The 13,499-nt window shown below is 46.2% G+C and overlaps 1 protein-coding gene across 2 annotated transcripts in view; it reads right to left on the reverse strand.

The window, feature by feature from the left end:
• Positions 1 to 807: 807 nt before the first annotated feature.
• The window catches only part of LOC144610464 (ankyrin-1-like), a 205,171-nt gene continuing 192,479 nt past the window's right edge, over positions 808 to 13,499 (reverse strand). For both annotated transcript variants that reach the window (XM_078429192.1, XM_078429191.1), the window contains one exon: positions 808 to 9,410. In XM_078429192.1, the coding sequence (XP_078285318.1) occupies positions 9,384 to 9,410 (27 nt within the window). In that variant the 3' untranslated portion in view covers positions 808 to 9,383. The remainder of the gene's footprint in view (positions 9,411 to 13,499) is intronic.

Below are 13,499 nucleotides of genomic sequence, written 5' to 3' on the forward strand. Positions count from 1 at the left end.
GTGCAGCTTACAATCCAATGGTATGAACATTAATTTCCCTAATTTGAAGTAACTCCTGCATTCCTTTCCTCCCCCACCCCCCCCCCCCCTCTTCCACTTCTCCCCACCCTCCCACTAGTTCCACTGTTCGCATTCTTGTATCCCTGTCGTTAGCACATCTTCCCCAGCCAACAACAGGCTGTTATGGACTCCACCCTTCCTGGCTGAGGTCATTGTTGCCGCCCCTGTTTTGTTCTGGCCTTCTCTATCATTCGGCCTGAAGGGTTCCGACCCAAAACGTCAGCTATTCCTAATCGCCAGAGATGCTGCCTGACCCATTGAGTTACTCCAGCTGTTTGTGTCTTATCTTCTAAAAACTCGAACTAAGCCTGGATATCAGTGGTGCGGCCTTGTGACCTCCTGTCTCAACCCATCAAACTTTTAGTTTAGTTTAGAAACAGGCCCACCGAGCGCGCGCCAACCAATGATCCCCGCACACTAACACGATCCCACACACATCAGGGACAATTTACAATTTTATCTAAGTCAATTAGCCTACAAGCCTGTACGTCTTTGGAGTGTGGGAGCAAACCTGAGTAAACCCCATGCAGGTCACGGGGAGAACGTACAAACTCCATACAGACAGCACCCTTAGTCAGGATCAAACCCGGGCCTCTGGCGCGGTAAGGCAGCAACTCTACCGCTGCGCCACCGTGCCGCCAACAACTACCGGTAAAATAATTACTGAAAATAATTAAAAATATTGAACATCGGTGTACACAGAACAAAAGCTTCTTGAGAGTCAAATGTTTTAAATAACTCCTTTAATTTCTTTTTTAAAGTATTCAGCTGGTGTACAGAGAAATGGCTTTTTCTGTTAAACGTATTTTCTTTTTTACAATTCTTTGATATAGGTAAATCTAATTCAAAAGGCTTCTCTTCACAACAACGATTAAAAAAAACCCAGGAGGCATTGGTGAAATTCTAAAAGCTGTGCCAGGAAGGTTTCACTGATTATCAGCATTCTACAATTTAATATTTAATACAGCCATAGCTTTATACCTGATGAGCAGTCACAGTGCCTAAACATTCCTGGTGATGCTTGATACAATTTCTGTGCAAGTGCTGAAGCATTTCTTACAGTAAGATGCTATAAGATTAATACAATTCCATACCAGCCTGTACTCCATCTACCACCTATCCATTCTCCACTTACTCGCACAGTGCAATGCTCTTCCCCTCTCTCTCCCACCCCCAGCCCTTCACCTGTGCACACTCAGAGCGCTCACCAACACACGTCTTGATGAGGCTCCTCAGTGCACAATGCAATGGTGTCACGGCAAGCCAGCCATCGGGGTCCCGTTTTCAACAGGGATATTCTGGTATTGGACAAAGCCATTAACGAAAGTCAGCTTTATGCTCAAAATACTCAGGTGCTGTCCCCGATCACTGATTTCGACCCAAAGTTTTGAGCTGCTGTGCTGGTGGAATGTGTGAATTCCAAGGTTACCTACAACTCCACAGCCACGAGTTGAAGGTGCGTAAAGAAGCCGAGATGGATTAGTTGTATTATTGCTATAAGTGAACTGGAAGATCTCTTTCAATTGTGCACAATTAACACAGAGTCTTTCCTTTTCTCCAATAAAGCCTTGCAATTGAACCTTGAACTTCAGGTTTCATGCTCATAAGTCATAGAAGCAGAATTAAGCCATTCGGCCCATCGAGTCTACTCCACCATTCAATCGTGGGTGATTTATCTTTCTCTCTCGACCCCATTCTCCTGCCTTCTCCCCCATGACAGTTGACACCCGCATTAATCAATAATCAATCTATCGATCTCCGCCTTAAAAATATCCAATGATGGCCTCCACCGGCTTCTGTGGCAATGAATTCCACAGATTCGCCACTTTCAACTCCTCTGAGGTCAAAATGGCCCAGCGGTTTCAAAGAGGTTGTTCAACCTGTGTATCACACTGGCATGGGTGTGGGGGTTAAATTCAATGGAAATAAAAGCATGATGCAAAGACACAATGGGGAAGCTTGGTACACCCTTCCCTTGTCCCCTTTCCTTTATGGAGCAAGGATTCAGCAGGCAAAATGTGTAGGGAGGAACAGCAGATACTGGTCTAAACCAAAGGCAGACACAAAAGGCTGGAGTAAGCCAGCCGGTCAGGCAGCATCTCTGGGGAAAAGGAATAGGTGACGTTTCAGGTCTGAAGATGGATCTCGGCCCAAAACATCACCTATTCCTTTTCCCCAGAGATGCTGCCTGACCCGCTGAGTTACTCCAGCCTTTTGTGTCTGTCTTAAGGATTCAGCAGGACTTTCCTTGTGGGAGGAATGGGATAAGGAATTGGCTGCACTTGATGCAAGACATGGGTTTAAGGGGATAATTGTTTTTGTTTTTGTTTTTGTCATTCCGTACCTTTACAAGTTTTTCATTCACCCAGGTCAATCACTGCAACCCATGTGCTTATTTATCATGACGTGCTGATGGCCTTACAAAGGTCGCAAGTCTGGCTTAAAATGCAAACTTTACGCAGTTAATTTTTCACCTCTTTGGATTCAGAAACAAAGGATCTGTCTCTGCTTAAACCTCCATTCAGACAACAACCCTTTCTCTGCACTGGAATGGCTTTGTGGCTTAATCTGCCACAGAAGGTAGTTGAGGCCAGTTCATTGGCTATATTTAAGATGGAGTTAGATGTGGCCCTTGTGGCTAAAGGGATCAGGGAGTATGGAGAGAAGGCAGGTACGGGATACTGAGTTGGATGATCAGCCATGATCATATTGAATGGCGGTGCAGGCTCGAAGGGCCGAATGGCCTACTCCTGCACCTATTTTCTATGTTTCTATCCATTGGATGTAGCATGGATCTTTGCTTCCTCTGTGATGTGGCATGGAATCTCATGCTCCGTTACCCTGTACCATTGTGCTGTTGTAACTATCGGAAGATTAAGGTAGCAACTTGATTAGTGCCTTTTCATATTTCAAACATACTAGAGAAAATAACTGCCAAAAACACTAGGACCATGAGACTTATGGAAGGAACCCAGAAGGGAGATTGGCACGTTACACGTACGAAATCTCCACTCTCTACTCAGTCCCAACGAAATGTTGATGCACTTTGGAGTCTTCAGCATATGTTTGCGTCTACCAATTCTAATTAATAATCGTTCACAAGAGATAGAATGATTTGTTGAAAATTACAGCATGGAAACAGGCCCTTCGGCCCACTGTGAGTCCGCGCTGGCCATTGATCAGCCATTCACACTGGTTATGTGTTATCCCACTTTCGCATCCACTCCTTACACACCGAGGGCAATTTTACAGAGGCCGACTAACCTACAAAAACACGTGTCTTTGGGATGCAGGAGGAAACCGGATCACCCAGAGGAAACCCACGTGGTCACAGGGAGAATGTGCAAACTCCACAGAGACTCCATCCGAGGTCAAGATCGAACCCGGGTCTCTGGTGCTACAAGGCAGCAGTTCTACCAGCTGCACCCACTCTGCCGCCCCATGCACTTTTCACCAATTGAAACATAGATGTCTTAATTCCGTTCTCCCTGACATGTACTATTTATTGCAGCAGTTTGTGACCCCCCTTACCACAGTGAAGGATACAGGCAGTAGATCTTTACTGCGATCCCGGATGTCAGAAGGTGAAGTCACAAACACCCCTGACAGTAGGTGAAACTGGGGCCACAGTGTTCCTTGACCTAGTCTTCAATGGAGCACAATCCTTAAGATAAAATATTTAAACCCAGGGCTTAATACAGGCAGTCTGAAGCACTAACTCACACTGGTCAAGATCAGGAATCTCTGTCACCAGGGTAGAAGGGATGGTTGATTTGTGTACAACTATTGCTCTTTGGAGGAACAGAGATTGCTGTGAGCACATTGAAAAAAAATTGCTTCTAGCTTTCAACCCAAACAATATCGGCTGAAAATTCCAACCGTGGAACAGGACGACCCCTCGAGTGACTCCATGGCCTTTTGTTGAGAATCCAGTCAAGGTCTCGGTGGAGGTCGCTGGGGGTTTGAAGTGGCACCAGAGCGCGATGCAAGCGTGCAATTCATGGACTGGTCTGCAGGGGGCAGGCCCAAGCAGCTGGGTGAAGGAAGTTCTTGGATAATGGATCTGCCCTACCTGACCTGAGCAGCTGGTTGTGAAGATTCCCACATCATTCATAGAGTCATAGAGCATGGAAGCAGGCCCTTCAGCCCAAATCTACAATGCCGACCAAGAAGCCCCATCGACGCTAGCCTCACCTGCCCACTTTTGGCCCACATCCCTTATCCCTTTGGCCCACATCCCTTAAGGGGGATCTTATCGAAACATATAAGATTATTAAGGGGTTGGACACGTTAGGGGCAGGAAACATGTTCCCAATGTTGGGGGAGTCCAGAACCAGGGGCCACGGTTTAAGAATAAGGGGTAGGCCATTTAGAACGGAGATGAGGAAAAACCTTTTCACTCAGAGTTGTAAATCTGTGGAATTCACTGCCTCAGAAGGCAGTGGAGGCCAAGTCTCTGAATGCATTCAAGAGAGAGCCAGATAGAGCTCTTAAGGATAGCGGAGTCAGGGGGTATGGGGAGAAGGCAGGAATGGGGTACTGATTGAGAATGATCAGCCATGATCACATTGAATGGTGGTGCTGGCTCGAAGGGCCGAATGGCCTACTCCTGCACCTATTATCTATTGTCTATGCCGCTAAACCTCTCCTATCCATGTACCTGTCCAAATTTTGTAATACAACCTGCCCGAAACACCTTCTCTGGCAGCTCATTCCATATACCCTCCACCCTCAGTGTGAAAACATTGCCCCTCTGGTTCCAATCGACTTTTTCCCTTCTCACCTTAAACCTATGTCCCTTGCCCTCCAGGATGCTCTTAATGTCTTTCCTGAAGACGGGCGCATCTTATTTTTTATCACCACCATCCCTGGTGGGATATGGCATGAGCTGGAGGAAGATGGTGCCCCTGTTCTTTACATCCCTGCCACTCGCTGGAAGATCAGCTGAAGAATACCCCCCTAGATAGGCACAAAATGCTGGAGTAACTCAGCGGGACAGGCAGCATCTCCGGATAGAAGGAATGGGTGACGTTTAGGGTCGAGACCCTTCTTCAGATGATCTCAACCCGAAACGTCGCCCATTCGTTCTCTCCAGAGATGCTGCCTGTCCCGCTGAGGTACTCCTGCATTTTGTGTCTATCTTCGGTGCAAACCAGCATCTGCAGTTCCTTCCTGCATGAAGAACACCCCCTACTGGTGAAAGTGGTAATGCATGGTCACTTCTGCAGGAGGATATGCTGGAGTAACTCAGCGGGTCAGGCAGCATCTGGGAGAGAGGGAATGGTGACGTTTCGGGTCGAGACCCTTCTTCAGAGTTCTGCTCTTTGCAATGTGTCAGAACTTCACTTCCCCACAGCCTCTGTGAAACCCCGGTGCCATTTTAATCGCCACTTTTTAAGAATTTAATTTTTAATTATTAATTATGTCGATAAAATACTGAAAAAATCTTATCATTGGTAACCATTCCTTCTCTCCAGAGATGCTGCCTGTCCCACTGAGTTACTACAGCATTTTGTGCCTACCTTCGATTTAAACCAGCATCTGCAGTTCTTTCCTACACATAACAAACCATTCAACTACCTACTGGTTGATTTTATGTTTCTGACAGGTGCAGAAGCTCTCCATTCTCAGCACCAAGGAACAATCGAAGCTGGGTTGTACATCGTAAGTTCATAAGTTGTTGGAGCAGGACTAGGCCATTCGGCCCATCAAGTCTACCCCGCCATTCAGCCATGGCTAATCTACCTTTTCCCTCTCAACCCCATTGTCCTGTCTCTCCCCATGACCTCTGACACCCGTACTAATCAAGAATCTATCAATCTCCACCTTAAAAATATCCGCTGACTTGACCTCCACAGCCTTCTGTGGCGATGAATTCCACAGATTCACCACCTTCTGACGAAAGAAACCCCCCCTTGTTTCCTTTCTAAAGTTATGGCCTCCAGTCCCAGACTCTCCCACTAGTGGAATCAGCTTCTCCACATCAGAAGGCCCAAGGCCTGCCGTGTTAGTACAGTTGCATGAACAGCACAAGCCCACACTTATCAAATGATGGATTCATTCTGGCTTCCACTTCCTTGCAGAAGATAGAGACATTCTCACTGCGTCGATGCTTGTAGGGCCAACGTGGGATTTGCATGTTGCTGTTGTCACCCAGCTACTGTCCCTGCCACTCTGCAATAGTGGGCACTTTCCCAAGTTGTCCTTGATGGACTGAATCACACAGATTTGGGACGTCTAAAGGCAGCAGAGGAGGCTGCAGACACACAAGGTTCTCACTCGATCGTTACAAAGTTTATGACCGCCCATGGTCACACAACCACCAGCCCTTGTCCACTGAGATGGAGCAAGTCCCCTGCATATAGTTATTCCTAATATCTGCAGTTCCCTGAGCAACAACATCAGTTCATGTCAAAGATAGGCACAAAATGCCGGAGTAACACAGCGGGACAGGCAACATCTCTGGTGAGAAGAAATGGGTGACGTTTCGGGGCGAGACCCTTCTTCGGAGTACGTACGTTCTCCCCGTGACCGCGTGGGTTTTTGCCAGGCTTCCTCCCACATTTCAAAGATGTATGGGTTTTTCGGTTAATTGGCTTCTATAAATTGTCCCTAGAGTATAGGATAGAACTGGTGTACGGGGTGATTGTTGGTCGGCACGGACTTGGTGGGCCAAAGGACCTGTTCTCAGGCTGTATCACTAAACTAAACTAAACTGAATGTCAGGTGAGACAAGCAATTGCAAGCTTGTCGTCAGTACTGATGGCCTACTTCACATTCACGCCCATTGCCACTGATGGAGGCAGGTTTACTGAGAGGCTGGGGCGAATTCTCACTTTGAACCTGTCATTTGTGTGTTTCAGAAGACTCTTGGATTCTTACTTCCAGTGATCGCCTTGGGCAATAGGCAGCTGGTACAGCATTGCCAGTGGATAAACCCAACCATGCCCTGTCTCCTACTTACAGTGGCGCAGCGGTAGAGTTGCTGCCTTGCAGCACTTACAGCACCAGAGACCCAGGTTCGATCCTGACTACGGGTGCTGTCTGTATGGAGATTGTACGTTCTCCCCGTGACCTGCGTGGGGTTTTCTCCGTGATTTTCGGATTCCTCCCACACTCCAAAGACGTACAGTTTTGTAGGTTAATTGGCTTGGTATAAATGTAAATTGTCCCTGGTGTGTGTAGGATGGTGTTAATGTGCGGGGATCGCTGGTCGGTGTGGGCCAAAGGGGCCTGTTTCCCTGCTGTATATCTGAACTCAACTAAACTTACACTGCAGTCCAGATTACAGATACAGGCAGCTGCTGCATCACCCGCGGCTACACCCATGGTCAGATCCAACCACGTCCAGCCTGCCACCCCAGCCACACCTCTCACTCCGCTCTCCTCGGGCAAGACACTTCCACGCCAGTGGTGACGTGAAAACCCTTTCAGACTCCCACACGACGGGCAAACCGCACAACAGCGTGGTGATAAATGGGAAATAACCAAACCAGGGAACAAGGCCATCCAGGCGGGAGAACAAGGAAACTAGTTGGAAAAACGCAGAACCTGTCAAACAGACATTCCTGAGGAAATTCACCATTCATTCCTGCATCCAGTGGAATAGATAGCAACGGGAACAGGTAGGGACTAACTGTCCAGAACACGAGAGTGCGGGACCCTTTGAAATTTTAAATACAGTATTTAAAACTCTGCCAATGTAAAGTTGGTGACAGCAGAATGGATGAATGAATGAATTAATGAATGAATGAATGGGTGAAGAAGGGGGGACACAAAATATTGGACTAACTCAGCGGGTCAGACAGCAGCATCTCTGGAGAACATGGATAAATGACGTTCCTGATCGGGACCCTTCTTCGGACAGTCTGTCCCGAAACGTCACCCATCCATGTTCTCCAGAGATGCTGAGTTGCACCAGTGCTTGGCGTCCTTTGTTGACAGCAGAGGTGAGGCTGTCGCAAGCATTCAACTGCGACCACGATGCCCTTTCTGGAAGGAGCTCCTTTGTCCTTTTTCCTATCTGCCTGGACGTCTTGCACAGCACAAACATTGCCAACGTTTAGCTCTTCTGTGGACCCCACTTGTTCTTCACAAGCAAACGAGAGATGGCCTGCCTCGCCCCAGGTCCCAGAAAACAAACTTTAAAATTCCCTTCCAGAATTTGGTGCGGCAGACAAACACCAGTCCAAGGAACTGTGAGCGGAGTTTAATTCTCTCAGGTTGCTCTCCAAACAATACAAAGCTTCACAGTTACCCAAACTCTGCAACGTGACAATGAACCAGGAACCAGTGATCACACGTGTGTGTCCCACAATAATACCCGGAGAGTATAGATTAACGGGGTGCGATGGCTTGCATTTTGAAGCCAGTATTGCTGGTGATGCATGGTACTTGGAAAACCTGAAGTGACAACAACTCCACATTGTGAGAGGCAAAAACCAAACAGGAAACATCGGCTCACGTCTTAAAAAAGCAGGAGCTTTGGTGGTTGGAGAATGTAAAGTGAAATGACTTTCTGCACTCTATCAATACGGCCCAAACACAAAGATGGAGATTAACCAAATGGAGATTGAACAGAGGAAATTAAACCTCTTGCCTTCAGCTTAAGTTCAAAGCTTGACGCTGCCTGGTCCAGTTCTGAGCAGGCCTTAATGGAGAAACGGACACAGTGACTCTTTACTGTTTAATACGTAGAACATAGAGAGCTGCCTGCCCTCTTCTGGAGTAGGGCAAATATTCACACCAAACACAAATCTTAAAGGAAGTTCTTTAAAAAAATAGAGCAGCAGAATTTAAAAGCTGCAAAGCACAATTTTGAACTCCAAGGAGTGGTCGAGCAAAAAGGAAAGGGGAAGAGAAAGGGAAGCATTTGATGCAAAGTAAAGTTGTCTTTTAGACAGCTGGTTTGGTAGCTACCCAGACAACTGTTGAGCATATTGCAGTACATTGCTGTTATTTTTTTGTTGTTGCATAGTATTAAGTTAATCACGGACAGCAAAACAATTGTATTGAAAACTCCACTTGCTAGTTAAAACCCAATTAAAAACGTGAGCAGTGAGGCGACTGAATTTTGTTTTGATATTGCTGTTGAGATGTGGCTCTTGTACCAGGGTATAGTTCAGGCTTATTCTGTAGGTGGGGTACCTCCCAGCTCTGTGACAATAATTACCATTCAGTCCTTTAGGCGGTACAACAGAGTACATGCTTTGGCAGTCGATCATGCTAATTGATAATAGTAACTCTCCTATAGAAATCATGCCTGTAGCCTAATGTAAAGTCTTTTTCCTCTCACAGCCCCCCAATCCGCCTGCTTCCGCTCGTCAAGGCCGTGTTGTAGATACAGTATCCTGAAAAATAAAAGGTGCAGAATTAGCGGGCAGGATTTAGGTAGAAGACAAAAATTGATTTAGTCACACCATGTGCAAGATAGGATACACTTTCACGGATTATTTAAGCCATCAGCACTCTCTCAGATTCTCAGTTCAAAGATGTTTTAATTGGTGGCACTGTGGCACAGCGGTAGAGTTGCTGCCTTACAGCGCCTGAGACCCGGGTTCCATACTGACCAAGGGTGCTGTCTGTACGGAGTTTGTACGTTCTCCCTGTGACCTGCGTGGGATTTCTCCGAGATATGCACCCACACCCCAAAGACGCACAGGTATGTAGGTTAATTGGCTTGGCGTAAGTGTAAAATTATCCCTAATGTGTGTGGGATAGCGTTAGTATGCGGGGATCGCTTTTCGCCGCGGACTTGATGGGCCGAAGAGCCTGTTTCCGCGCTGTATTTCTAAACTCAACTAAACTTAATCATGTGTAGGAAGAAAAATGCAGATACTGGTTTAAACCGAGGATGGACACAAAAAGCTGGAGTAACTCAGCGGGACAGGCAGCATCTCTGGAGAAAGGAAATTGGTGTCGTTTCGGGTCGAGACCCTTCTTCAAATGTGTGTTTACTAAAATATGTATGAAGCAATGAAAACCAATGAATAATACCAATGAAAGAGTTGTAAAGGAATTGCTATGTTTATATCAGAGCAACATTATTGAGGACTGGATTGCAATCTCTACATTAAACACTGCATAGAATGACGATGGACCCAAAATGCTGGAGAAACTCAGCGGGACAGTCAGCATCTCTGGAGAGAAGGAATGGGTGACGCTTCGGGTCGAGACCCTTCTTCAGACTGAAGTTTAGTTTTGAGATATGCAGAATGATGATGCTTGTACCTGATTTTAATGAGCTCATTCATTCACATCGTTCAGTCGCATTCTAGATTTTCTTCCCCCCCGCCCCCCCTCCAATTAATACGTCAAGATTTACTGTCAAATCTCAAGTCTTCCCTTCTTCGGTTTGAACCTGATCTCCATAGGTCAGAGCTAGACACAAATAGATTAGCAAGAGACATCACATTGTGGAGTATTTATAGTTGTGATGGAAGGTATTTCTCAGCATTGACTATCACTTGACTTTATGGGACACCCTGCAATTAGCTCAGCCACACTTGGAAACATAAGAGTTCATGGGATTGAAAGGTCAGAGAAAACATATCTACCGTCTGTAAAAACATCTCAATAAATATATTCTGCCCATCACATCTTGAGGAGACACACTGGTAGAGTTGCTGCCTTACATTGCCACAGATCTGGGTTCAATTCTAACTAGAAGGGTGAAAGGGGATCTTATCGCAACGTATAAGATTATTAAGGGGTTGGACACGTTAGAGGCAGGAAACATGTTCCCAATGTTGGGGGAGTCCAGAACAAGGGGGCCACAGTTTAAGAATAAGGGGTAGGCCGTTTAGAACTGAGATGAGGAAAAACTTTTTCAGTCAGAGAGTTGTGAATCTGTGGAATTCTCTGCCTCAGAAGGCAGTGGAGGCCAATTCTCTGAATGCATTCAAGAGAGAGCTAGATAGAGCTCTTAAGGATAGCGGAGTCAGGGGGTATGGGGAGAAAGCAGGAACGGGGTACTGATTGAGAATAATCAGCCATGATCACATTGAATGGCGGTGCAGGTTCGAAGGGCCGAATGGCCTCCTCCTGCACCTATTGTCTATTCTATTCTATTATACATGTGCTGTCTAGAAGGTGTTTGGACGTTCTCCCTGTGATCGCGTGGGTTTTCTCCTGGTGCAAATTAACCTACATACCTGTGTGTCTTCGGAGGATGGAGGAAACCGGGGCAGCCGGAGAAAACCCACCCATGCACACGGAGAACGTACAAACTCCGCACAGATAGCACCCGTAGTCAGGATCGAACCGGGTCCCACACTCCAAAGACGTGCAGGTCTGTAGGTTAATTGGCTTCTGTAAATGGTCCCTAGTGTCAAGGATAGAACCAGTGATCACTAGTCAGCACAGGTATCGCAAAATGCTGGAGTAACTCAGCGGGCCAGGCAGCATCTCTGGAGAGAAGGAATGGGTGACGTTTTGGGTCGAGACCCTTCTTCAGACTGATGTCAGGGGGGGCTGGACAAAGAAAAGATGTAGGTGGAGACAGGAAGACAGTGGGAGAACAGGGAAGGGGGAGGGGAAGAGAGGGACAGAGGAGCTATCTAAAGTTGGAGAAGTCATTTTTAGTCAGCACAGACTCGGTGGACTGAAGGGCCTGTTTCCAAGCTGTATCTCTAAACCAAACTAAATCAAATCCTACACTTAATTTAAGGCTCTTTGTGGCAGAAGGCTGTGGAGAATTACACCTCCTCTGTTGCACACTCCAACCTAAGAGGAAGGTTCTGAAATACTGGATCCATTCAGTCAAATCTCACACTCGAGTTTGGTTAGAACATACTTTTCGTATTTCATCCAATGGTCTGAACAAAATGATTATTTAAATTAGTAAGTGATTTAACAGACCTACACTGATATGAAAATGTCCGGTGCGGCATATGTTTTAATTAGCCTGGCACTGTGGGTAAGTCGTATACAGAATGGATCAGTTCGGAACTACACTGTTTGATTTAGGCGATCCCAATGCCGCAGAAATCTTCTGATTTTATTCAGATTCTTGTAAAAGTTGGATCGAGGTTGAAGAAAGGTTTAAAGTTTGATAAGAGGTTGAAGGAAGTGTCGAAAAGTTAGGAAAAGGGGACGTACAATGAGATCTGGGTGCCTTAGTGCATCAGTCACTGAAAGGGGGCATGCAGGTACAGCAGGCAGTGAAGAAAGCCAATGGAATGTTGGCCTTCATAACAAGAGGAGTTGAGTATAGGAGCAAAGAGGTCCTTCTGCAGTTGTACAGGGCCCTAGTGAGACCGCACCTGGAGTACTGTGTGCAGTTTTGGTCTCCAAATTTGAGGAAGGATATTCTTGCTATTGAAGGCGTGCAGCGTAGGTTTACTAGGTTAATTACTGGAATGGCAGGACTGTCATAGGTTGAAAGACTGGAGCGACTAGGCTTATATACACTGGAATTTGTAAGGATGAGAGGGGATCTTATCGAAACGTATAAGATTATTAAAGGGTTGGACATGTTAGAGGCAGGAAACATGTTCCCAATGTTGGGGGAGTCCAGAACCAGAGGCCACAGATTAAGAATAAGGGGTAGGCCATTTAGAACGGAGATGAGGAAAAACTTTTTCAGTCAGAGAGTTGTGAATCTGTGGAATTCTCTGCATCAGAAGGCAGTGGAGGTCAATTCTCTAAATGCATTCAAGAGAGAGCTAGATAGAGCTCTTAAGGATAGCGGAGTCAGGGGGTATGGGGAGAAGGCAGGAACGGGGTACTGATTGAGAATGATCAGCCATGATCACATTGAATGGCGGTGCTGGCTCGAAGGACCGAATGGCCTACTCCTGCACCTATTGTCCATTGAAAATGTCGTAAAAAATGGCTTTTCAATAAATCCTAGTGTTTTATTAAGAATCGTGCCGCTCCTGAATCAGTGATTTCAACAGAACCTCACCGTTTAGTAATCTGTCTTTAGATGCCATGCAAAAAACCGTGCTCTGTCAGTGATGGATGTAAAGCTCCTGTTAGGAGAGGTTTAAAGTTGAGACATTGCACAGAGAAAGTCCAACATGGGTGCCTTTAACAAAGGAGTAAAAGCCCTGTGTGTTACGGGGAGAGAGCACACCACACACGTGACACTTGCCCAAGTTCTGTTCTGTAAGTACATGGCCAACTCTGTATCTTTACAGAACACTGAACTTTGATATTTGGCCTTTTGCTTCAAAGCGCAGCAAAAGGAATTAAACGAGAAAATTGTGGGCAAGAATGTCTTTCTTAGAATTCTAGTTGCACTCAAGTTACCTTTATTCAATCATCCCTAAATCACTGCTTTGGCGTATTCACGTCCGAGCTGATTTTCTTCACAATCTGCGCGCCCATTCGACCATGAATCCACTCATTGTACAAGGCACTATCCCTCTCTCCCAGCTGAATGGGAGGCAGCGGAGACAACAGTTTGTTTTGACAACACAGAAACACAGTGACAG

This window comes from Rhinoraja longicauda, chromosome 36, assembly GCF_053455715.1.
Source record: "Rhinoraja longicauda isolate Sanriku21f chromosome 36, sRhiLon1.1, whole genome shotgun sequence".
Lineage (NCBI taxonomy): Eukaryota > Metazoa > Chordata > Chondrichthyes > Rajiformes > Arhynchobatidae > Rhinoraja > Rhinoraja longicauda.